At 39.2% G+C, this 24,123-nt stretch overlaps 1 protein-coding gene across 8 annotated transcripts in view; it reads right to left on the bottom strand.

The window, feature by feature from the left end:
• Positions 1–24,123, bottom strand: part of Nav3 (neuron navigator 3) — a 767,863-nt gene that overhangs the window by 134,210 nt on the left and 609,530 nt on the right. For 7 of the 8 annotated variants that reach the window (XM_028873085.2, XM_028873083.2, XM_028873084.2 and 4 more), the window contains 3 exons: positions 15,395–15,503; positions 14,369–14,752; positions 7,647–7,766 (listed from right to left, as the gene is read on the bottom strand). In XM_028873085.2, the coding sequence (XP_028728918.1) occupies positions 7,647–7,766; positions 14,369–14,752; positions 15,395–15,503 (613 nt within the window). Of the gene's footprint in view, positions 1–7,646; positions 7,767–14,368; positions 14,753–15,394; positions 15,504–21,168; positions 22,950–24,123 lie in introns of those variants that run through there. The other variant, XM_028873089.2, reaches the window with a different exon arrangement.

The following is a 24,123-nucleotide window of genomic DNA, read 5'->3' as shown; positions in this document are numbered from 1 at the left end:
ATATATATATATATATATATATATATCGTAAGTGGTGGCATATGACTGTAATCTCAATAACTCAGATTGGCTGAGAAAGGCTAAGGGAGTCCAAAGTTAGACTATATTCCAAGACCCTATCTCAAAAGACAACCAACCAACTACACAAACAAAGCAAGAGCATATCTTTTTAGATTCAATCAGCAAGTTGTCAGTTCTGGGAAAATGTACTTTTCCTACTCTTCTACACAAGCCACTGAGTCAGGCATCAGAATGCATGTCCACTCTTGAATTTACTATAAACTAATTGTTTCATGTGTTTACTGCCTAGCCGCGTTAAGTTATGTAAAGAATCCTTAGTACACAAAAGAACAAAGTGCAAACATCCAGATTTAAGATTTTGTGCTTTATATCTTTAAAGCAAGGTATAGAAAAGTTATTAACTCATATTGTAGCCCTTGTAAAGGAATTGCATATAAAATGTACATTAAAAAGTTTTAAAATTCACTAAGTAGAGGATATCTCAAGTCTAATGTCCAAAAGATTGAAATAAACATTTCAACAAAGAAGCCATGTATCTGTTAAAAATACTTGTAAGAGAAACATGGAATTATCAAACATTGCTGACAGGAATGGCACTATGTGGCTATTTGGAAGACAGGAAATTGTTTAGAAAGTTAAGCAAATTTATCATGAGACCTAGACACTAAATATCTAGGTATCGTTCAGGGAGAAATAAAACACATACCCCAACCCAGATTTACCCATGAATGTTATTCTAAATGGTTGGAGTATGGGAATAATTAAATTGTCTACCAACTGGTGAATGAATAACACACTACACCATCAATATTCATTTTATAATATATCACTCAGCAATAAAGAATAAACTAGTGAGATCTACTACATGCCTGAGCCTCATACTAAGTAGCATACTTAGTGAAAGAAACAACAGACCGAAGATTATGGCCTGTAGGAATCCATTCATGTAAAGTGTACAGGAAAGGCAATTCTGTAGATGAAGGTGCAAGTGTAATTGACTATAATTGAGTATCTGAGTAGACATTGGCAATGGTCATTAGGGACCTTTCTGAGGCAAGGGAATGTTCTATAATAGGCTATGGGCAGTGTTTGTGTGTGTGTATTTACTAGAAGTTGCTAAAGTGTACATTGAAATTGGGTAATTTTTGTTACATAACTTTGATCTCAATGAAGTTGATATCACTTTAACTGAGCTTTCAATATCTCTCTAGTAAGGTTTTTATCTTTCATATTTTCATTAGCATTCAGCCATAATTATAAATTCCAACTGATTGCTCAGTACTCTAGCCTCAAGTTCAGTAGCAGTTGGGTATCTACAGAGGGACAGAATTCAAACTTCCAGGTATTTCCCTAACCTTCTATAGTGATGTTAACAGCACCTTTTGGATTTCAGAGGGAGTTAGTTCTTTTTAAAAGACAGGCTTGGGGCTGGAGAGATGGCTCAGAGGTTAAGAGCACCAATTACTCTTCCAGAGGTCCTGAGTTCAATTCCCAGCACCCACATGTTGGCTCACAACCATCTGTAATCAGATCTGGCGCCCTCTCCTGTATACATAATTAATAAATAAATAAATCTTAAAAAAAAATAATGACAGGCTAAGGGATTCCAACGGTTAACCTGGGTTACAGACAGCTATGTCCTGATTGTCTGTAGAGACTTCTACAACAAAATACCATAGACTTAGTGGCTTAGAAACAGCATCACTTTGTTTCTCAATTGGAGAACCTGGGAAACCAGAACTCTTTGAGCCAGCAGATATGGTGTCTGGTGAGGTCCTGCTTCTTGTCACAGACAGAGATTTATTTATTTATTTGTTTGGTTCATTAGTTACTTAGAACTTCACATTGAAAGGGATGGTTAGCTCTCTGGATATCTAGTTCAGTGGATCTCTGCCTTCTAATGCTATGACCCTTTAATACAGAGTTCCTCATGGTGTAGTGATCCATAGCCATAAAATTATTATGTTGCTACTTCATAACTGTAATTTTGCTACTGTTATGAATCATAATGTATTTACATTATAATTTACATTGTAATCATAATTTACATTACAGCTGATATGCAGGATACCAAAGGGGCCGAAACCCATAGGTTGTGAACTGCTGCCCTAGTGTGTCCAGGAATTCATTATGCAAGCTCAGGTTCTTGCATATCTATCTATGATGGTTAATTATTACTGTCAATCTGACTGGATTAAGGAGCAAGGCATTATGAAGCACACTTCTGGATATGCCTCTGGGGGCTTTTCCTCAGGAACTTAGATCCTCAGAGGTCTGACCTTATGCATGAATTAATTCTTTTGTGGATTTAGAGGATGCCATTACTAGGCACTTGTGAAAAGGAGACGATGGGGATTCTTAAAGAATACAGCTAGGGGATGGGAGGCATGTCTTTCACATGCCTGGTCCTCTCCTCTGTTGCTGCTGTTTTCTTTCTGCTATGCCTTTCCTGCCAAGACAGAAGGGACACTCTGAACCCATAAACCAAAATAAATCTTTTCTCTATTAAGGTGTTTTCCCATGAGGAACTCGACCATCACCTGCACTTTGACCTGGCCTTTGTCCTTGCCCTCACTCCATGTGCATGCGCTTCAACCTTCCCGTCACTGTTTCTACCTTCTTAGCCTCCCACTGTAGTCTCCTGTTCCCATAACCTAGCATTTCTCCTTATCGCTTCATGGAAAGGATGTTAGAGAAGGTTACTGGTAAGAAACAAGCGCTCGAGTCATTTCTCCATAGTATCTGGTGCCATTGTCCGTTCACTCTTATCTCTGTTTCCAGTGTTTCAGCAACTCTGGGTGTTCCTCACTCTTTTTATCAGAGCTGAATTAATGTCCTCATTGGTTTTATCTTCTTTATTTATTCTCTAGATGTCATGGATGCATGTTAAGGGGCTTGGTTTCTCATTCTACACAGAAATTCAAAGGCGATTTTAGTGTGTGGAGTGATGATGCACATAGTAATTTAACACATTTTAATTACTACCAAAATCAGCCTTAGGCATGCTGAACGCCAGCTCTTCTGAGATGTGCTCAGGTTGGGACACTGGCCTTAGTTAGATGTGTGCTGCTTGCGTTAATATTTACTCAGAGACTGAGATAAGAGCTTTCCACAGTTCTACCCAGTGAGTAGCTTCTCCCAACTGATGACATCACATTCTGCACAGTGACATCGTCCCCAGATGTATCTCTTACATTGGGTCAAGAGAATTCATTTTAAAATACAATGATAGTGTGTGCTTTTGTCTTGACATTTAAAAATGAATCAAAATGAGAAAAAAAATATCATATTATCATTTACTACCCAAATGACCAGGCCTGACACTCTACCTCCTTTATTTTTTGTCATTCCTACCTAACTATAATTTTGCTACTGCTATAAATCATAATGTAAATATCTGTGTTTTCTGGCGCTCTTATGTGGCCCCTGTGAAAGGGTCATGCAACCTCCCAAAGTGGTGTTGACCCCACAGGCTGAGAATCTCTTTTGGAATATATACACAGAAGACCTGGTGAAGACCCCTGCAAGCCCCATGCATGCTGTTTCAGTCTCTGACTGCTTCAGTGAGCTGACAGGGGCCTTGCTCAGTTGATTGTTTACCTGGTGTCCTCCATCCCCATTTACCAAACTCTTCTAAGTGTCTTTGTTCTCCTTCTCACAATTCCTTCTGACCTCTCCCTAGGCTGCCAGAACATCTCAGGCTTTTTTAAAGAACCTGTTGAAGTTACACTGTTTTTGCAAGTCTTTCTTTATGCATTAGCTGTCCAATATATTAGCAGAGTTCTTAGATGTTTCCAACTTGCCTCAGTGATTACTCATACTCTCTAATTTCAGATGACAAAGAGTTAGGGTGGGTTCATACACAAAGTAAAGGAACTGTCATAGCTTGAAGCAATATTATACTTTAAACACATCATAGCTAGCTGCTGAAAGCCCATGGGCATTCATTTTCAATTTAGTAGCAAGAAGTTTAGCTATTCTTTACTACCTACCTGTATTTTTAACCATAAGTTATTAAGAAACAAATCTACAGGATTAATCATGAATAATTTGGGAGCTGGAGAGATGACTCAGTGGTTAAGAGCACCGGTTTTTCTTCCAGAGGACATAAGTTCAAGTCCCCACATGGTGCTCACAATCATCTGCAATTCCTGTTTCAGGGCATCTATTCCAGCCAGATAGATCTGCTGTTATATCAGTGTATTTTACTTATACAGAGCTTTTTTTATGAAACAGAAGAAATATAAAAAGTACTACTGAGTTGGAAAAAAACAGTATAACTTAAACAGAAGGATGTTTAGTGCTTTTTTTTTAACATTTCTATAGTATCCCAATACTCTTTAAACAGTATCACAATTTTTGCAGCATTTAATTGTTTCTTTTTAAACCACATCTCTTTTTTTTAAAGCCACATTTCTGTATCTTAGGAGCTCATCTGGTCATTTGTGCAATTCACCTGAGAAGTACTTATTGAATTCCTTTAGTGTGGCAGGCATTGGGGGGATACAAAAACAGAGGTCTACACTCAGGAATCTCACATTTTCTGAGCAAAAGAAACACGTAAAAGCCTAACTGCGGATATGACTGACTGCCAACAGAAAGATGAGCAGCATGTCAGAGGGAGATACGCTATAAAAGTGAGCAGAAGAGGGGGGTGCTAAGCTGGGATCACGGGCTTCATAAATGCTATACGATCTGGTGTGTGTGTGTAGGTGTGTAGGTTTGTGTGTGGTGTGTGTGTGTGTGTGTGTGTGTGTGTGTGTGTGTGTGTGTGTGTGTGTGTACTAAATTCTCCCCACTGTTGTCCGCCTGTTTCTTGCTATGTAAGATTTAAGGTGCTGGGATGAAAAAGTTAAGGCAACTCAAAGAGAATGAGTTTTTATGTGAGCTCAATCATAGTAATTTCTTCTTGGTTGATTATAAGTGAAAAAAAAATGTATCTTCTCTCTGTACTTGCTTATTGTAGTGGGTAGCCATTCCAGCTTGGATCTGGAAGTTCCAACCCCCATTGAGACTCTGGCAACTGTCACGCCTACGAGGCGGGGCCAGGGGAGGCACGTGGAGACCTGAAAGAGCACTGTGCTCTCTTGGTGCCCAGAGAGCCTGGATGCTGAACAGTGGAGGCGGACCAAGCAGAGCTCCAGAGAACACCGCTGGACTGTGATACACCTTCCCCAGACCCTGCGACCTACCTATCCCTTCATTTGTGAGTTATGCTATTAAATAAATATCTTTTTAACTACGTGGAGTGGCCATAATAATTTCACCAATAGCTTATCATACTTTTAACAGGCATTACAACTGAGAAAACTGTCAAAAACAACAGGAAGTTTGACAGAACGCTCTACATAACTACACTATTTTAGAACATTCATTTTTAAATGATACACACCTTGATTCATATTCTTGATATGACCTTGATTCATATTGTTGACACAGAGTTTTAAAACAGCTTTAGAATTAGAACCCCTATCACTTCCAGAAAACATTAACCCTATAATATTATTTCTATGTAATTTAAACAAGTGAATAATGTATCATTTGGACTTCTTAAACAACAGAGTTGAATTTTTTTCATAGAATTACCAAAAGTTGAGTTTCATAAATAATTCCTTTTGAGTATGACAATTCATGATTTATTCTAACTTAAAGATATTGACATTGGTTATACTAATATTTGATGATGTCTCTGCCTTGGAACCCATTTTGTATTTTAAATGCTGATATTTTGATAGGTAATTTCATATACTAGCTCTTAGTGTCCCGTACGTTAGAGTATCCAGAGAGTTAATTGAACCTCAGATTGCTGGGCCCAGCTCCAGAGTCTCTAGCTCTCTAAGTCTTGGGTGGGGTCTAGAAATTTGTATTCTAACCTGTTCTCAAGTGCTACTATGGTCTCTACAACATAAGGTGGGAGTCAATGTTTGTGTAAGCTCAAATTTATTAGATACCTGATTAGATCTATCTGTTGGTCTGAAATTCATCAGTTGGAATCCACTGTCAGCCTTAAAAGTTAAGAAAAGTGGTTTTTTTTCTATTATGTCATTATCTTTAATATTTTCCACTGCCAAGTAGCAATACATAGGCAATTAGGTCTAACATATAGCCCATACATTGAATGTCTTTTCCCCTAATCTCTGTCTCTTCCCCATATTCCATTCCCTCTTCACAATATCCTTAAGGTACCTGGGCTTTTGCCTCATTTTATTTGCTTACCTTCCAAAGAGGTCCCTTCTGCTAGCCTATATATATACTAAATGAATAGATCACCTATGTATATTCACTAAAACAGCTTTTGTTAAGCCTCAGAGTATGATGATTATGACTTCATTTGCACTGATGGCTACCTATAGTAAGAGAGATAGAGAGTGTTTAGGAAAAAGCATACTCTCCAAGAATGTGACCTTGAGCTGAGACTGCAGGCAAAAGGCAATCAGTTTAGTAAAGAGCACATCAGGCACAAAAACAGCACATCATAGCTCTGAGTTAGAAATTAGTTTAGGTTGTTCAAAGCATGGAAAAAAGTCCAGGGGTTAGGGATGAAGTTAGTATAATATTCACTGACCAGATATATCTGAAAATGAGTTCAGAGGGAGAGGGGAGAAATGTTTTCACATATAGATACATACTTCACATGCACACACAAAGATGTGTGCACACACATACATACACAGAGACGATACAGACTGGGATAATGGATAGAGAAAGGTAAGAGCTGAGATGGCTCCTTCTGTTTAACATGACTTAAAGTGCTGATGGAGAATGAGTCAGAAGGAACTAAAAACTAATATCAGAACTCACTACTTCCCTTTTGTTTATAGCTGTAAAAAATACACTAAATTGTACATACTCTTATTTCAGAACGTGGCTATCTTAAGTTTTAAGATGATTTTTATCATAAATGATCAACTAAAGAACTCTTCTATGTACTGATATTGCTTATAGAAATGTGCAATGCCTTCTTGCGCAATAAAAATTTTGGAGTGAAATGCTAAATAAATCAAGATCAGAAATATATTTTACATTAGTTGACAAAAACACTGATCTGAAATAATGATGATTCTGATAAAAGTCAACAGAACAGTTCCAGTAAAAAAAAAAAATGACTATGTCTGAAATACACACACACACACACACACACACACACACACACACACACACACACACACATCCTCCTTAAGGAACTGGAGATAGTGGAGAAAAAGATGTTACCCTAAAGCAAAAGCTGCATGTCTTCAAAGTACTCTCAAGAGAAGCATCAAGCTTATTGTACTTATTTTAACTGATGGTTTGAAATGCATTTTTATACTTGTGAGATTAGCCTCCAGGTAAATCTAAGTGCATCTCAATTGATGGAAAAGCATTAACAATGTTTGTTCTTTTTTCAAATTAGGAAAATAAGTATATGCTTTTAAGTTTTCTCTTATAGCAACTGAAATTTTAAGTGTTTTCTATCAACAATATATTTTTTCAATATTACCAAGCTACTATATTCTAGCAAATAAAACTGTCTTGGTTTTTAAAATATTACAAAGTAGAAGTTAGTTTTATGCAGCAAATCTCTTGTGATCTTATTTATGAAATGACTTTATGCACATCAGCATCTTACATGCTGATACAGTTACCTGTCTGCATCCACTGTCACATCATGAACTCCTCTCTGTATGACATCCCTGGAAGTTGCTGTGTCTGGTACTCGGTTCAGACTTCTGGTATATAGGTTGAGCCCACCATCTGTCATGTACCTGAAAAGAATTGCCAACATGACATTATTAACATAAAATTAAATGACCTTATCTACATGATGTAATAAACCTACCATATTGGGAATTTTCAATAACTGCTCAAAACAAACTCTATTAAACCCTTTTATATATAAATACTCTCATAAAAAAGAAGTGAGACTTACTTTAAAAAAACAATATTCTTTACTATAACAAGTCATTAGACTTTTATAAAGGCTATTATTTCTTTTCTTATCCATATTTTTAACAAGTTTGGTAATCATATATCTTGTACCAAATAAGAAGAAGACAATTTCAATGGTTAGGTGATATTTTTACTACTTGAAGATTATAGAAATAATGAAACTTTACTAAAATTAAAATTGGTTTGTTGGATAAGTAAGAATTACATCATAATTAGTCACTACCACAAAATTGTAACCAAAATGTATTAAATGTCCCATATCTCATCTGTAGACCAGGCTGGCCTCAAACTCAGAGATCCACCTGCCTCTGCCTCCTGAGTGCTAGGATTAATGCTATGCGCCACCACTGGTGTGCCCAGCCCTAGAACATATTTTGTCATTTATGTGCATCAACAAAGCTATCACTATTCTAGATGAAGAACAAAGATGTTGCAACATTAAATAGTCCCTCTCTCTGCAGGTACCCTTTTCCATGTGTTCCTTTTTCTAGTTTCCTGGACCCTGCAGGTACCCCAAGTTAAATATACAATCTAAAGATTTGAAGCTGGTATATACATATGAGCCATGTTACCTCAGTGTGTGTGTGTGTGTGTGTGTGTGTGTGTGTGTGTGTGTGTGTGTGTGTGTTTCCAATTCCATCTATTTACCTACAAATTTCATAATGCTTTATTAGCTAAGTATCCTATCATATATACATAACACATTTTATTGCCCACTTGTTAGTTTATCAATGGTTATAGCTAGTTACTTTATAGATTGCATTTCCTAGCTGTCACAAATAAAGAAACATTGAACATGAAAAAAAAATGGTCTTGGAAGATTTCCCCAAAAAATGAACAAAAAGTTGGATGAGGAGTATAGGAGAAAAATTAGGCAGAGTCGGGGAAGGAGGGTGAATATGATCAAAGCATGCTGCGTGAAATTCTCAAGCAGCTAATAAAAATACAGAGTAATTAAAAATTTGGAGAGCTACTGGAAGAAGAATGGAATCACATTTGTATTCTCATCCTGCAAAATAATCAACTCAAAGTGGATCAAAGACCTTAAAGCATAAACATGGTCCTGAAAGAAGGCTCACCTGGGAAAGGTGCTTGCTGCTAAGCCTGAAACCCTGGCATCCAACATGGCAGGAGAGAAAGCTGTCTGTCCTCTGAGCTTCACACTACTACATATACCAGGGTAGTAGACATGAACCCACAGGCAGGCACACACACACACACACACACACACACACACACACACACACGGACAGACACACAGACAGACAGACACACAGACACCGACACACAGACAGATACACACACTCAAACATGCAAACCACACACACGCACACCCACACACATGCATACACACACACACCACACAAACACAGACACACAGACAGATACACACACTCAAACACGCAAATCACACACATGCACACCCACACACATGCATACACACACACATACCACATAAACACAGACACACAGAGAGGCAGACACACCCCACAAACATCCACAGACAAAAACAGACACACACCACACAAACAGCCACACGTGCACACCCAGACACACATACCACACAAACACACAGACACACACACAATCACACAAACACACAGACATACTCATGCATACACAGATACACACCACACAAACACATATACACAGACACACACACACCCCACACAAACACATAGACACATAGACACACATATGCACACACAGAGACACACATACCGCACAAACACATATACACAGACATATATACACACACACCACACAAACACACATGCACACACAGATACACAACACAAACACACACATACAAACATGCACACACAAAGACACACACACACACACACACTCCCCCAAACACACATTTAAGTAAATAAATATTAAACTTCAAATGTTGAAACTGCTAAGTGAAAACTAGAGAAAGTCTTCAATTACAGAAATGGGTAAGAATATTCTTAAGAGGACTCCAGTAGCACAGAAAGTAACCAGGAAAGTGACAATAAAAAAAAAAAAAACAGTGGTGTGGGGAGAATAATAAAATACACGAGACACAAAAATAGAACAAAATGACTTCAATGGAACTGTACAAGACAGTGGGGTAGGCAGGGAGGTGGAGACACGGTGCAGGGAGAGTGGACAGGAATCAACCCAAACCAAGTGTATACAAAAATGTCGTAAGAAAACTAGTTACTTTGCCCACTAATTAAAGTAATAGATTTTCAAAAAGAAACTGCTTGTGGCACTATTGTGCAGGTTAAATATGTGGAGCTCATTTGTTTGTTTGTAATTTTAGACATGGTCTCATTCTGCATCCCCACCTGACCTAGAACTCTGTGATTCAGAGTAACTTCTATCTCATGGCAATCCTTCTGCCTCAGCTACCTGAGTGCTAGAATTACAGGCATGACCTCCTACCCTTAGCCTTTAGTTGCTTTTAACAACTCAGGGCTGGCTTGAAACATTTTCACCTTTATTGGCACACTGTTGAACTTGGTTCTCTATCTATAGTGCTGCAAGGTACTAGCTGGGTGGGCTCTGAAAGCATTCACTTATCTATGACAACTGCTTCAATGGCAAAATGGAAAGGATAGCAACAATAAGCTTACTTCTGGTGACACTGAGATCACGATGATAAAAATAACATGGGATATACTCATGTGTATATGGATATGCACATGTGTATATATATATGTATGAATATATGTATGCTATATATGTGTATGTATATGTGTATGTGTGTTAACATATATACATTTTTGTGTGTGTGTGTGTGTGTGTGTGTGTGTGTGTGTGTGTGTGTGTGTGGTGTAGGTGGTGAGGAGCATTGCCTATCATGGAATAGCACTGTGTGAATAGTGACTAGTTGGCAGCTGTTCATTCTCTGAAAGTTTCCATGTTAACATGACAAGGCTAGTAACTTGAATGTGAGATTAGAGAAAGAGTCAATGTTGAGAACTTGTGGGTTCACATGAAAGACACACTCAGATTCTAGGGCCTTTCAGTTGCTGTGTGCATGTCAATCACCCCAAGTTGTTAGGAGAACTGAGGGAGAAGCATAGCAGGACTAAAGCATATTTCACTCCAGAGTTTCAATTTCGCCTCTCAGAATTCTTCATTTTTTTTGTGATTGGGTCAAATGACTTACATGGATTTTTTTTTTTTTTTTTTTTTTTTTTTTTTTTTTTTTTTTTTTTTGAGACAGGGTTTCTCTTCTCTGTGTAGCTTTGCGCCTTTCCTGGATCTCGCTTTGGAGACCAGGCTGGCCTCGAACTCACAGAGATCCGCCTGGCTCTGCCTCTCGAGTGCTGGGATTAAAGGCGTGCACCACCACTCCCGGCCGACTTACATGGAATTTTAACATTCAGTCACCTGCATAACTATTGATCACTGTGATATCTAAAGATAATTTCAATTTCCATTCAATTAAACTATGTAACTTTTCTCTCAATTTTTCTTTTGCTGCTCCATAAATATACCTTTCCACCTCATTAAAAGGAAGAGTTCTTCCTCTGGATTCCTCCCCAAATTCCTGACAGCTTCACATTCCCAAGTGTGTGAGATAATTTCCAAAGGAGAAGTCTGAGATAAGTAAGCTTCGGCATGCTTGAAGAGATTTGAAATTCTGAGAACACCAACTAGGTGATTTTATCATTCCTATCCAGAGTACATGAAAAACGCAGCTTCATTCTCTTTTGCAGTGACCTCATGACATTCCTAGTGGGGTCACAAAAGAGCCAAATTGAACATTTCTTCAAACATTTAAACAATAGTTGCCAATTAAGCCTTTTGTTCCTTCAATCAGCAAAACACACTTGAAAATTTGTGAAGAGCAAGCAAGTTTGTGATTGTGAAATGAGGCGTAGCAATAATTTTCACCCGACTTAAAGGAAGTATTATCAAATTAGAACTTTCCTGGGCTATCTCTGATCTCATAGCCCCACATGTCAATTCTACATTGAGATAGCAACAGTGGCTTATGGCATACTCTGGAAAGCGGTATGTTCACCTAGAGAACAGAATCATGCCCTGCTTTAAAAGCCAGTCTCAGTCTCTACCTCACAAAAGGAAAGAGGTCTCCAACTCAAACTCCTCTAACACAGGCAGGGGCAAAAATGCTGACTATCTCCCAGTGAACTTTGGATACAACTTTCATTCATAAAGCGTGTAGATCACTGAGGCACATATAATCGACTTCCTCAGAAAGACTGGAAGAGAAGAAATGAAAGAGACCAGAAGTCTGAATTAAGCCCTAAGTGAAAATGGAAACAAGTCAAGTAGGAAAGACAATCTAAAAACATGGTTTCTCCCTCAGTAGGCAACTCGGTAGGGGTGACAGCCAGCTGTCATCAGAGCTCTTTCCTTTTTCTCCAAGGCACACCCCTGAGCCTTGTTTTCTTGCCTCCTGTGGGTAGCTATGGCCCTAAAGGTACTGTGGACATGAGTGTAAGCAGATGTGAAGTGCAACACTTTCAGGCCTAAAACAAAATATTCTCCTACTGCATTTTCTTCATCTCCTTTGTTATTTGTTAGCTTAACGGTAATGATCAGGGGGATACTGGAAACCTGATTAGATAAGAACAGAATTATTTGAATTCTTATTCTCTAAATGACTGCAGTTTGTGTTCCTTGTGTGAAGATCAAAAACATGAGGGCAGAGACAGCACTATGAGTCAGTGACAGCATCTGTTGTTGAAGCCTGACAACCTGACTGGGATTACCAGTACTCACTTTGGTGGTAGGAACGAACCTGATTCCCATAAGTCTTCCTCTGACCTCTACGTGTGCGCCATGGCATGTGTTTACCAACAGACACGCACACATGCACACACACAAGATAAATTAGTAAAATGTAATGAAAGAACAAGCCAGGGCTGGTTTACACAAGTAATGAGCTTCATTGTGATGCTACTAAGATTGTGAGACTTGTCTAAATACGAATACATGTTGACTAACATAATTAGAAGCCTGGAAAATATAGGATGTTCCTGTGGGTTGGAGTGCTTATAATATCTATCATATGCAGAAATCATGGTTGTATGTACATATATGTACATATACAAATTTGTGTAAAAATATATGTATATTATTAACTCACTGAAAAAAATGAGTGCTCAAAATTGTAATTGCAATGACGAGTAGTGTTTCTTTTATTATATTTATTAATTCTAACTGCCTCTGTGTGTACGTGTGTGTGCACATTTCATAGCATATGTGTGGAGATCAGAGGATGACTTACAGGAGTCAATTCTTTCTTCCACCAAAACACCGGGCACTGAATTTCACCACAGCTTGGTGGAAAGTGTTTTTACCTGCAGAGCCAACTCAGTAGCCCAGGGTTAGTTTAAATGAGTCCCATTGCTTCCAAACCTCATCCTCTGACTAAACCAAGTTTTCCAACTTGCTAAAACACCTTAAGAACTTTAGAATCACAAATGATTAGTTTTGGAAAATAACAGGAAAAAAGACCACAAAATTTTAATTCTGAAAATATCAGAATAAGCCAATCAGTCTAAACTTTCAAATCTGGGGCTGTAGAGAGCTGAAAGATCAAGGCATCTACTGCCAACCTGATGGTCTCAGTTACATCCCTGGCACTTACATGATGGAAAGAGACAACCGACCACTGCAAGTTGTCCTCTGAACACCACATGTTCACCATTGTATACAGAAGCCCACACACATACACACAAAACAGAAATAAACAAAATGCAAATGAAAAGGAAAACTTTAAAAAACCCTTCCGCTCTGAAATGATTCTCCCTGCAATTAAATTGGATGCTCTTGATTGAACAATGCCACAAAATATTTATTCCTCTAGGCAGTTAAGAGGTGGCCAGGCCAAAATCAGAATCTCAAGCAGTTCATAAAAACTCCTGTCTCCTTCCCACACCCTAAATAACTATAAAATCTGTTACTTAGGAACATGTAAGACTACTATGAAAAATAGTGGCCACATGTATTTCTCTAGACCAGTGGTTCTCAACCTTCCTAATGCTATGACCCATTAATACAGTTTCTCATGCTGTGGTGACCTCCAATCATAAAATTATTTTTGCTGCTACTTCATAACTGTAACTTTTTACTGTTACGAATTTTAATGTATATATGTTTTCCAATGATCTCAGGCAAACCCCGTGAAAGAGCTGATTGATCCCCAAAGGGGTCTTGACTCACAGGTTGAGAACCACTGCTCTAGACGAACAGCAGAGAAACTTAATGGCTTATCAAAAGAATCTTTAGAAACCTCTAGTATTTTACTCTCTTTGAAGGAGCAGAAGAGGGTCCTACATGTCGCAAATCATGTCAGAGTACCAATGTTTTCTAATGATGTAGGTGGCATCTCTGTCTTCTTCATAGCTAACACATCCTCCCACAGCCCCCCTGGACCAATGATGCTGCCTTGCTCAGGGCCACTTACCCACTGTTGATGTCATCAGTTCTCAGACTCTTCCCAAGGATATCACCATCACTCATGTATCCACCAACATCCACGTCAGAAGACACATCCAGGTCGCTGCTGGCTTTCTCACTCATATCTATTTGTGACATGTTTCCCAGACGAGAGACAGCGGCTCTGCGGAGAGGCGTTGTGTACATGAACCTGGAGGGGTCTGTGTGGATGAATCGGCTGGTACCGCTTCGAGGGTATCCAGCGCCCATGGAGGGGGCATCTCCGGCCTGAAGACGAGGACATGCCTGCCCCAGTCTCCAGGTCATGGGAGTGGGTCGGCTTGTGAGGTTGGGGATGGTCCTTCCATTCACTTCAGTTGTCACAGTAGTATCAAATGTTGTCTCCAGGGTGCTATCAAACAAAATGGAGAGATAACTAGACTCTGGTTCACTAAGGCCAGAGACCAAGATTTAAGATGACAGGAAAGGCTAGAGCTGAGTGTCTCTGGCTAGCAGCTCATCACTTTTATGAATGTGAATAGTGCACAGATTCATTTCATAATTCCAATCATCTCTGGAGATGTCAAAATATCAGAAGTCACATTTATTTGAAGCGATTGCTTTCAAAAGAAAGGCCATCGGTACATTTTAGACTAACCAAGTATTGTTTTACTCTTGAAAAGTGAAAAGCAATATTTCATCCATCTTAAGATTCTCAGACAAATGTAAGAAGTTAGCTGTGGGCATGCTTGCATGAATCCCTGCTAGCCTTCTTCCAATGGTTTGGAAGTGTTGAAAAACATCTCACCAAAAATAGCTGTGGTTGACCAGCTAGCTCAGTCTAACAAGGAAGTTCTATAGAAGACAAAGTGGAGAGAAGAATAAAGGACCTGATAGCTCTCAGCTTAAGGGTATTGATTACTGATCGCCATGTACAAATTGAGGAAGAAAATAGTAAACAATACCAAATTTCTTCTCTATCATCGCAGGAGGAGTTAAATATTGCATTCTAGTTTTTGTTTATCCCTCCAAAGATAGGTTGAACTTGGAGCACCTGTGGCTTATCTGGGTCCCACGAAGACTGGACATTGTCTCTTCCAAGTTCTGCCTCAGATCTGCTATGTTCTTGACTGTGCGCATTCTTCTGGCTTCAGGGTCTTCACCTGGAAATGAACATAAGGAATTCATTGGTCATGGCATGGTCTGCTCAACGACAATGGTTTACACAGATGAGCAATATAAACCCCTCTGCTTCAAAACAAAAAGATATGTAGGAAATTCCAGATAATTCCTATCATCTGGACATTGTAATTCATTTTTACAATAGCAACACATTTAATATCACAAATAAACATTCTGAAGTTTTGCAACTACAATAGTACTCACAAGTCTATGATCATAGTCACAACAACATTAAAGACAATTAGAAATGCAGTGTACAGTCCTTCCAGCCACTGGTGTGAAGTTTAAAATCTTAAATATAAAATTTTATAAAATTTAAAATTATTTAGATTTTCTGACTTCAACAATTACCCATTTTCAAGCACATCCAGAGTAGCTGAGATGCACTTCCTTACCTATACATGAGACAGTGGAGAATGCTAAGATGCCTTTTCTCACAGAAACTTTTCTGATTGTCCTCTTAGACTCATGGACCCAAGATTCACAACACTGGATAGCTTTATTTTCAATTACTTCTATATTTTGCACAGGAAACTAAAACATCCACATGGTACCATCACAGTTCAAGCACAGAGGGAGGTATCTTAAACCTAAACACATCTTTCTAATAGGCATGAAACAAGACAGTCTGACAGTGTTGTAACCACAGGCATTCCACATGAACACCCATCTTTTGGGAGCAGAAGTGTCCTTATTTATGGTTGCATAACAATATTTATGGTTAGGTCGTATTTTCCAATCAAGTCCATTTGAAGATGGTGAGCCTTGACAAAGGAATCACATAGAATCAGTGGGGGAAGCACAGCAGGAGCACCACAGTGGCAGGACAAGTTTGCACTCCCACCAGCAATGGGTGAGTGCTCCCCTTCCCTCACATCCTCACCAACACAAGCTGTCATTTGTTCTATTGACCTTAGCCATTGTGACTGGTATAAGGATGAAATCTTACAAGCAAGTTTTGATTCACATTTCCATGATGACTAAGGAGTGGAGTTGGATGAGTGGGGAGGTCTGGGAGGAGATCGGAGCAGGAAAACAGTGATCAGAATATCTTATATGAGTTTTCAAGAGAGAGAGAGAGAGAGAGAGAGAGAGAGAGAGAGAGAGAGAGAGAGAGAGAGAGAGAGAGAGAAGGAAAGGAGAGAGAAAAGAAGGAAAGAACTAGAGTGAATGGAGTAGGAGAAAAAGTGAAGGAGAGAACTGGGAGGAAGCAAAGAATGGGATTGTGTAGAAAGAAAATCAAAAGAAAGCGGAAAGAGAAGAGAAGCAGGGAAATACATTAAATTACATTATGAGAAATCATCATGAAGAGAAGTCAAAATCTCTCTCTCTCTCTCTCTCTCTCTCTCTCTCTCTCTCTTTCTCTTCTCTCTCTCTCTGTTTTAACATTCTAAGTACCAATTCATTTTACTACTATACTTCCTTAGCATTCAGACCAAAATTCAAAAATAAAGCACACCTATCAATTCTGTCTCTGTAATAAACAGTCGTAGAGTTGGTGGTGGGGGTCTCAGGAACCCTTCTGTGGAACTGATCTGTGACTCAATGGGGCGTGTCCACCTACTTCACCTGCATCTTCAGCACTGGAAAGTCTCTACCCCTCTCCTCCCAACATTAGGCAGGCGTAATGATGAAAAATTTTTGAGGAGTGAACCACCACAACTATTTCTCGAAAGTTCCACCCAGTGGATCCAGTGGCTCTGAACAAAGCAACTGAACAAACGTATACTATTCAGAGGCACCACTCAAACAGCAGCAGGGTACTTACTGCTGCTTCCTTTACTGTCTGTCTTAAGCAAACATTACAGCTTTGTTTGCTACCCTCAGACTGGACGTCAGCCCACACAGCCACTATTCTGCTGCCACCGGTCAGCAAATGTATTCCCACTCATTTATAAATGATTTGTACAGTTTAAATTACACTTAATAACATCATCATTACTACAAACTGAGGCTATATTAGACTGCTTCATTAAAAGAAACATTTTTAAGAACTAGAAAAATATAAGATTTACTTAAACACAAAAATGCAGGACTCGGATACGTGGCATGAATGTTCCCATATGACTTGGATCTATGCAATCTCTAATCCCATAAATTAACATTCTCAGAAACTAGGACTGTGTATAAGCCCCAAGATGGAGCCATATCCTCTCTAGAAATTGCATGCATGATTCTCATCAATATGATACAGTGTGGTTGAGAAATGGCTACTGAGATGTTCTTTTTCCACTTCTAAGTCATGTGATACAACTTTGGGGAATAAAAAAGAAAACGGCTTGCAGAAAAAAAATTTTTTAAAGGGTGGTGAAAGAATATAATTATAGCCAAAGGAAAGGCAGAAGTAGCAGAGTGGGGCTAACATGGTGAGGAAATTTAAAGGTGAGGATACACTAGAGAGGAGGAAAGTGTGGCGACCACTAGGGGAGAGCAGTTGCAAAGCACTGACCTGAAACAGGTTCATGGGCTGCATCACTACAGGCTGCCTGTCCCCGACCCACCAGCAGGCAGGCAGCATCTTTACCATTTATCAAGTAGCAGCAAATTAGAATTGATACATGAATTATTTCCCATATCTTTTTAATAATCATTTTAAAAAGCAGTACCCGTAAGCATTTTGTTTCACTGAATATTTTTCCTCTCTCTTTCCTTTGGCTAGTCCAATAGGGGTGTTTGATCCATGGATCCTTCTAGTTGAATTTTGGGCTTGTGTATGTAGTTTCTCTCAAATGTCAAAACTGGAGTATCCCCCTCTCTCCCTCCTTTGATTTTATCCTAACGAGACTGATAGGTAACACTATGCCACTCATGGCAATCAGACAGACGGATGTCTGCCCTCCAACATGTACAGACCCACCCATCTTTGCTGCCTCATTCATTCTGTGAAGGATATTAACCCATGCAAAATGTATTGCAGTAAATAAGTTCAGTGACCCATGAAGGCAATATGAAAACTAAGTGTGCTTATAATTCCCTAAGGAATGATTACACTGTCTGGAATGTCCTTCAAAGTGGTACACAAATGATGTACCAAGGCTTTGTAGGGGCGTGGAAAGGCCAAATAAAAGGATGCATACATCTAACTGTTTAGCAAGTAAAGAAAAGTTCTAACAACAATACAGATGCAGAATTTACTTAAACACAAAAGTGTTTCACTTCTTCCCATTTACATAATCTCAAACCCAACTATTATTCCCAAGGGAGTCTTCTCATCTTTGCTGATCACAGTTGTAGGGACTTCCACACATTTTAAAAAAAAAATGGTGTATTCTCTAATAGACTTGAATGCTCAGCATTGGTACAAAATGCTTTCCAACAGCTTCCAGGATAGCAGGCTCAGTGTAGTACTTCTACTTCATTACTAGTGCAAAATAGAGCATTTAATTTGGGTGGTCTGCCCTTACTGCGCATGCTTTAATTATGCATACTATAATTAACATTGTCACACTACCATATTTTAATGGAAATCAAATTATATATGTGTGAAACCTGATTTATATAACTAGATCCTTTATAGAATTGACTCTGCTGCACACAATGTTACTGAAAGGCTATCTAGTTTTGAAATGTAACCCTAGTTTTGTGAATAACCCCATTTGTGACTTTTAGATAAAATTTTCAAACTTGTCTTTATAATGTTGACATTTAGTAGGTTAAAAAAATATGGTCAGTGGTCATATAGTGGCATTTAAAATATTGTCCTATACATTTAAAGCACAGAGCCAAGTCAATTCTAATTAATTAGGATACTCAAAAGTGAAAAGTTGAACTCATGAAACCTTGGCCAAAGCTAACTTATAAGAGGCCATTTTGAATCATAGGCAGAACCTAGTCAAGAACACAGAAGAAATTTTACAAATATAAAGCATCACAATCTAGGAAATTTCCTCAAAGTGCTTGATAAGGAAATATGATTATTTATATCAAACTTTTTGAATGTGTTCCTCCCCTTCTTACTTGCATTTCCGTATGCTGGCACTGGTGGGTGGGAGGGGAAACCCTTATGGAGAATAAGTACGTGAATATGATTAGCAAGATCTCAGTTCAAATGCCTGGCTTAGACACTTCTATCAGGAGGCTGTCCTGTGACAGCAATGATCCAGGTTATTTATGCACAATAAGCAAGGTTTCATATTTATATCCAACCACATCTTGCAATAATTTAACACAGCAACCTCCAAATACTGCCTGGGGATTACACTCTGCTCACATCATTGAAAATACTAACATGAAAGGTACTTAGAGCAAGATGAATGCTACAATATTATAAGCCAAAGATGAATATTGTTTGATTCTACAGTTCCAGAGGATCAAAAAGAGATAGGAAAAGGGAGCAAAAGACATATGGATTGAGACTTCCTCTCGTCTTTGTCCTATGCAGAGCTTTCTTTATGAGAAACAGCTCATCATCCAAACCATACCATGCTATAGAAATACAACTCTGGCATATGAGTACCTGGTGGATTTAGATTCAGAAAGCACTATTCTCAAAACGGTGGACTCATTACTCTTTCCAAGCCAAACTGACATGAAAAATTGAGCCATATTTGCCTCAGCCATCTCTCTAAACTTTCTCATTCTAAAGCTGTTCCCTAAAACATCGCAGACAACCCCATAAAACACCTTGTCACAGGACATTCACATAGAGAATAAAAACGAATCTGTACTTAGCACCATCTGTGTGTGGGGGAAACAAAGAGATCACTGGGCAGGGGTACTTTTTTTCAACTTACAGAACACCATATGAAGTCCTTTCTGAAAACCCCCACTGACATAAAATACGATGTGCTCTCTGGTTTAATGCTTAGAGATTTTTGAGGAGACAATGTGATATAAATATATGTCAGTGGGAAACTGAATGTAGAAATATTAAATGTGGACATTTCCTTAGGTATGCATGTAAGATAAGTGGCAAGGTTGGCATTTAAAATTTCACCACAAAAACCTTCACAGCTAGTTAAAAGTGATGGCACTGAATGTTGAGCCATTACAGGGGCCTGGCTTGTAAAGTCTGAAACAGTTAACAGCCATTCCCACAGTTTAGTTGTAACATCCATATACAGGAGCAGCTGTTCCCAGATAGAAGAGAGGGAGAGAGGGAGAGAGGAGAGAGGGAGAGAGGAGAGAGAGAGAGAGAGAGAGAGAGAGAGAGAGAGAGAGAGAGAGAGAGAGAGAGAGAGAGAGAGAAAGAAAGAAAGGCAGGCAGGAAAGCAAGGCAAGGCTAGAAAGCAAAGGCCTGTGCTTGCAGAGTGCTTGAAACATCAAAGGGGGACCTCCATCTATTTAGGTAATTCCAAAGCAGCAAATGAAAGCATACAGAAAATTTCCCCAGGAGACCCTTCCATCTTCATTACACATGTAAGATAAGGTCACCTTGAAAGAAGTTCAACAAGACTCCATGAAAGACTCAGTGGATCACATGCTGACCTTTAGGATATCCCAGACTCCCAGTCAGTAATACCCACAACTGAGGCTATTTACTTTTCCCAGTTAAATTTCAAAACTGGTACTCAACAGTTCAGTTTTACAAGGAAAATCATTTCGAGAAAGAAGAAATTAAAATTCTAAGCAAATACATTTTAAAAAGGAATTAGCCTAGAAAAATGGAAGAGCACCACACATCCCTCATCAGCAACCAGGACTCACCTAGTAAGTCAGTGTAAAGTGCCTGTTCCAGATCACCTAGCATGGTGAGGATCACATCCTCATCCAGGTGAGCGGTCCCTTCCCGCAGGCAGCTTTCTCCCTCCTCAGCGGCCCAACTTCGGCTTATGCTGCTTGGCTTGGAGGACCCGGTTTCATCTTCAGACCTGCTGTCTTCGTCACTCTCACCTTCCAGCCCTCTTCGTGCAGACCAGTCCTCTAAGTCATCAGCACAGGACTGGCTGCCTCCTGCAGGCAAGAGGCTCCAGGCTCCTGAGCCACTGCTGCCCTGGTACAGTGACTGCACCGATCTAGAGAGAAACCTGGAGAGCGAGCCTCTCTCTGCATAGTTGGATTCTCTCTGGCTGGCCTTTGCAGCATTTCCAAACCAGTTGGAGATGCGCACAGTGGGTCTCCTCTCCCCCTCACTGGTGAGGGAAAGGTTGGTCAAAGACTTCTGTTTCTGAAGGCAAGCTCCCTTTTTCTTTACTTCTTTACCCCGGAACACAGAGAGCTCAGCTGCCTGCTGCATGATTCTCCTGCCTTCCTCCTTTCAATCGGACCTCATATTGTCTTTTGCCACTACAATTGTAACTGTCTCCCCCCTTTTTTTGGTTTTAATTAGCACGTGCACTTTAACAAAAGCTCAGGCTCAGACATTCGCAGGAGATTGTCGAGCCGGGGTAGACAATCATTTCCCCACAGCTGAGCTTGCCACATCACTTCACCGATCGGCAGTACTTACAAACATTTTTTTTTGCGTAAACATGTCTTAAGCAGAAAAAGAGTTCACCGAAAGACTCTGCTCCAGCTGAAAAGTAGCGCAGGAAGCCAACTACGTTTTCCTGTCTTCATCCAATCGTATGTCTCAGCAGGATGGTGCGTCCACATTTCCCTCTTAATGCTTCTGTGTTCCGAAATGCAAGGTGGTGGTGGTGAAGCAACGCAGGATGTCTCTCGTTCCCCGCCCCACACCCGTGCTTCTCACCAGCCCTTCCCTGATTCAGATCTGCAACCCTTTACTCTAATGAGCTGACACAGTGCAGTAAGTAAGGCTTGGCTTCCGCAGAAGAGCCCAGGGACAGCAGAAAAGAAGCACAGCCCGGCTTGAGCCTCTCGTATTTTAGTATTCCACCTGCATCCTCAGATCTATGGTTCTCCCTTGCTGCTGCAGTGGATGCTGCTGGCTGCCATGGCAGCAAACATCCTGCTAAATTAAAACAGAGGCATGGCAGCAGCTGGCCAAACGAGAATGCCACAGGTTTCAGAGCCAAAGCCTGAATGAGCTGCTATATGAGGAGGATCCTCTGCCCATCTAAACGACTCTCAGCCACCCAGCCTCCCACTCGGGAACACACATGCTCTCACACACACTCTTAACACAGCACAGCCCTTGCTGATACCGAGAATGACAGACTAATTCTCTATAGCTGCAGGCAGCTGAAGCAGGCAGATCTGCCTTCTGAACGTTGGGATCCGTGCCGTAAAAGCACAAATCAAATTCAAGAGTGCAAAGGACCTAAAAACGGGAGCCGGAATCCCTCTGGCAGGTAATGTTTTAAAGGGAAAGATCTCATCCTACCTCTTAAAGGACAAGTTGAAATTCTTAAAATATTGAATAAAATCCTAACATGATAATGAAAACCAAGATTTCTTCCTTATTTCCCTCAAAAACACAGCAGAAACAACAAAAAAAAACCTTAGCCAAAGTATTGTTACTCAAAGCACACACCAAAAAGTTTACAGTCCAGTGCAGACATAAAATGGTGTTTAAGTAAAACACACAATATACATTATTTTTGTATACTAAGCAGTTTCTTAGGTCAATCCATAAGCCTATCACAGTAAATTAATTTTTAATATTACATATATTGATAAAAAACTTAAAAGATAAGTATCTTATTTTTATCCGATATTGTGTGTGTATACCATACTATTTAAGATGAAATCCCAAGATTTAGGAAAATTCATTTTCACAAAGCAAATATGTGGTATATTAGAAATCATGTATAACATGGACGATTAAGAAGGATATTAAAGACCAAAACTTCTGAAGATTTTCTGCTCCCAAATATCACATACTAAAATGGGAGCATGGGAAAACAATCCATCAAGATAGTAAACTGTGTCAGTCAAATCACATGTAAGTCATCATTGCCTTCAGAGATGACAAAACTAACTGAGTTTCTTCTTTTACTTATAAATCTCAATGGGGAGAAATGTCTTATTTCCTAGCTATATAAAATAGCACAATAATATGCAATGCCTATTCTGTTCCACATAATGACAACATTCTCTGAAGGTAATGCCTTTTCATGGCCCCACTCACTGCAGCTCATACTTAGATCCAAGTTACTAATGTGCAAGATTATATATAAAGAACACCTGTTATCAAAATGATGTCATCAAACAGCAGTCGATTGTGAATGCTGATTCTCAATTTTCACACTTTAAACATTGTGTTTTTATAATACACATTTAAATAAAATTAATGCACATAAATAATTACTGAAGTGGATGATTATGCTTCAAAAACTATTTCTTTTTTTTTAAGTTGTTTCTTCTTTTCAAGTTATTGTAACCAAGTGTGTTTCCAGACTATGAGAACACAATGTAATTCCTAAGATGGAAACATTCTATTTCTATGACCCATGTTACACACACACAGTGTTTGACATATGGTAATGTATCCTGAGGCCTCACTGATACACAAGAAAGGGAACCCTAACGCTTTATAGGTCAAAAAACTGAACTTTTGCATGTATACATGAAAGCAGTAATTAGACCCTTCCCTTTCAAAAGGGTGTTTATATGCCAATCACCTTAAACAGTGGTTTTCCAGTTTCTGCTAAGAACCATTAGAAGGACTTATTAAAGCACCATTTTCAAGGCACCAGCCCCACAACTGTGCATTTAGTAGGTCTGAGAAGGTCATGACATTGCTTTTCTAATATTTTC

This window comes from Peromyscus leucopus, chromosome 18 (assembly GCF_004664715.2).
Source record: "Peromyscus leucopus breed LL Stock chromosome 18, UCI_PerLeu_2.1, whole genome shotgun sequence".
Lineage (NCBI taxonomy): Eukaryota > Metazoa > Chordata > Mammalia > Rodentia > Cricetidae > Peromyscus > Peromyscus leucopus.
This window is presented reverse-complemented; position numbering and strand designations above follow the sequence as displayed.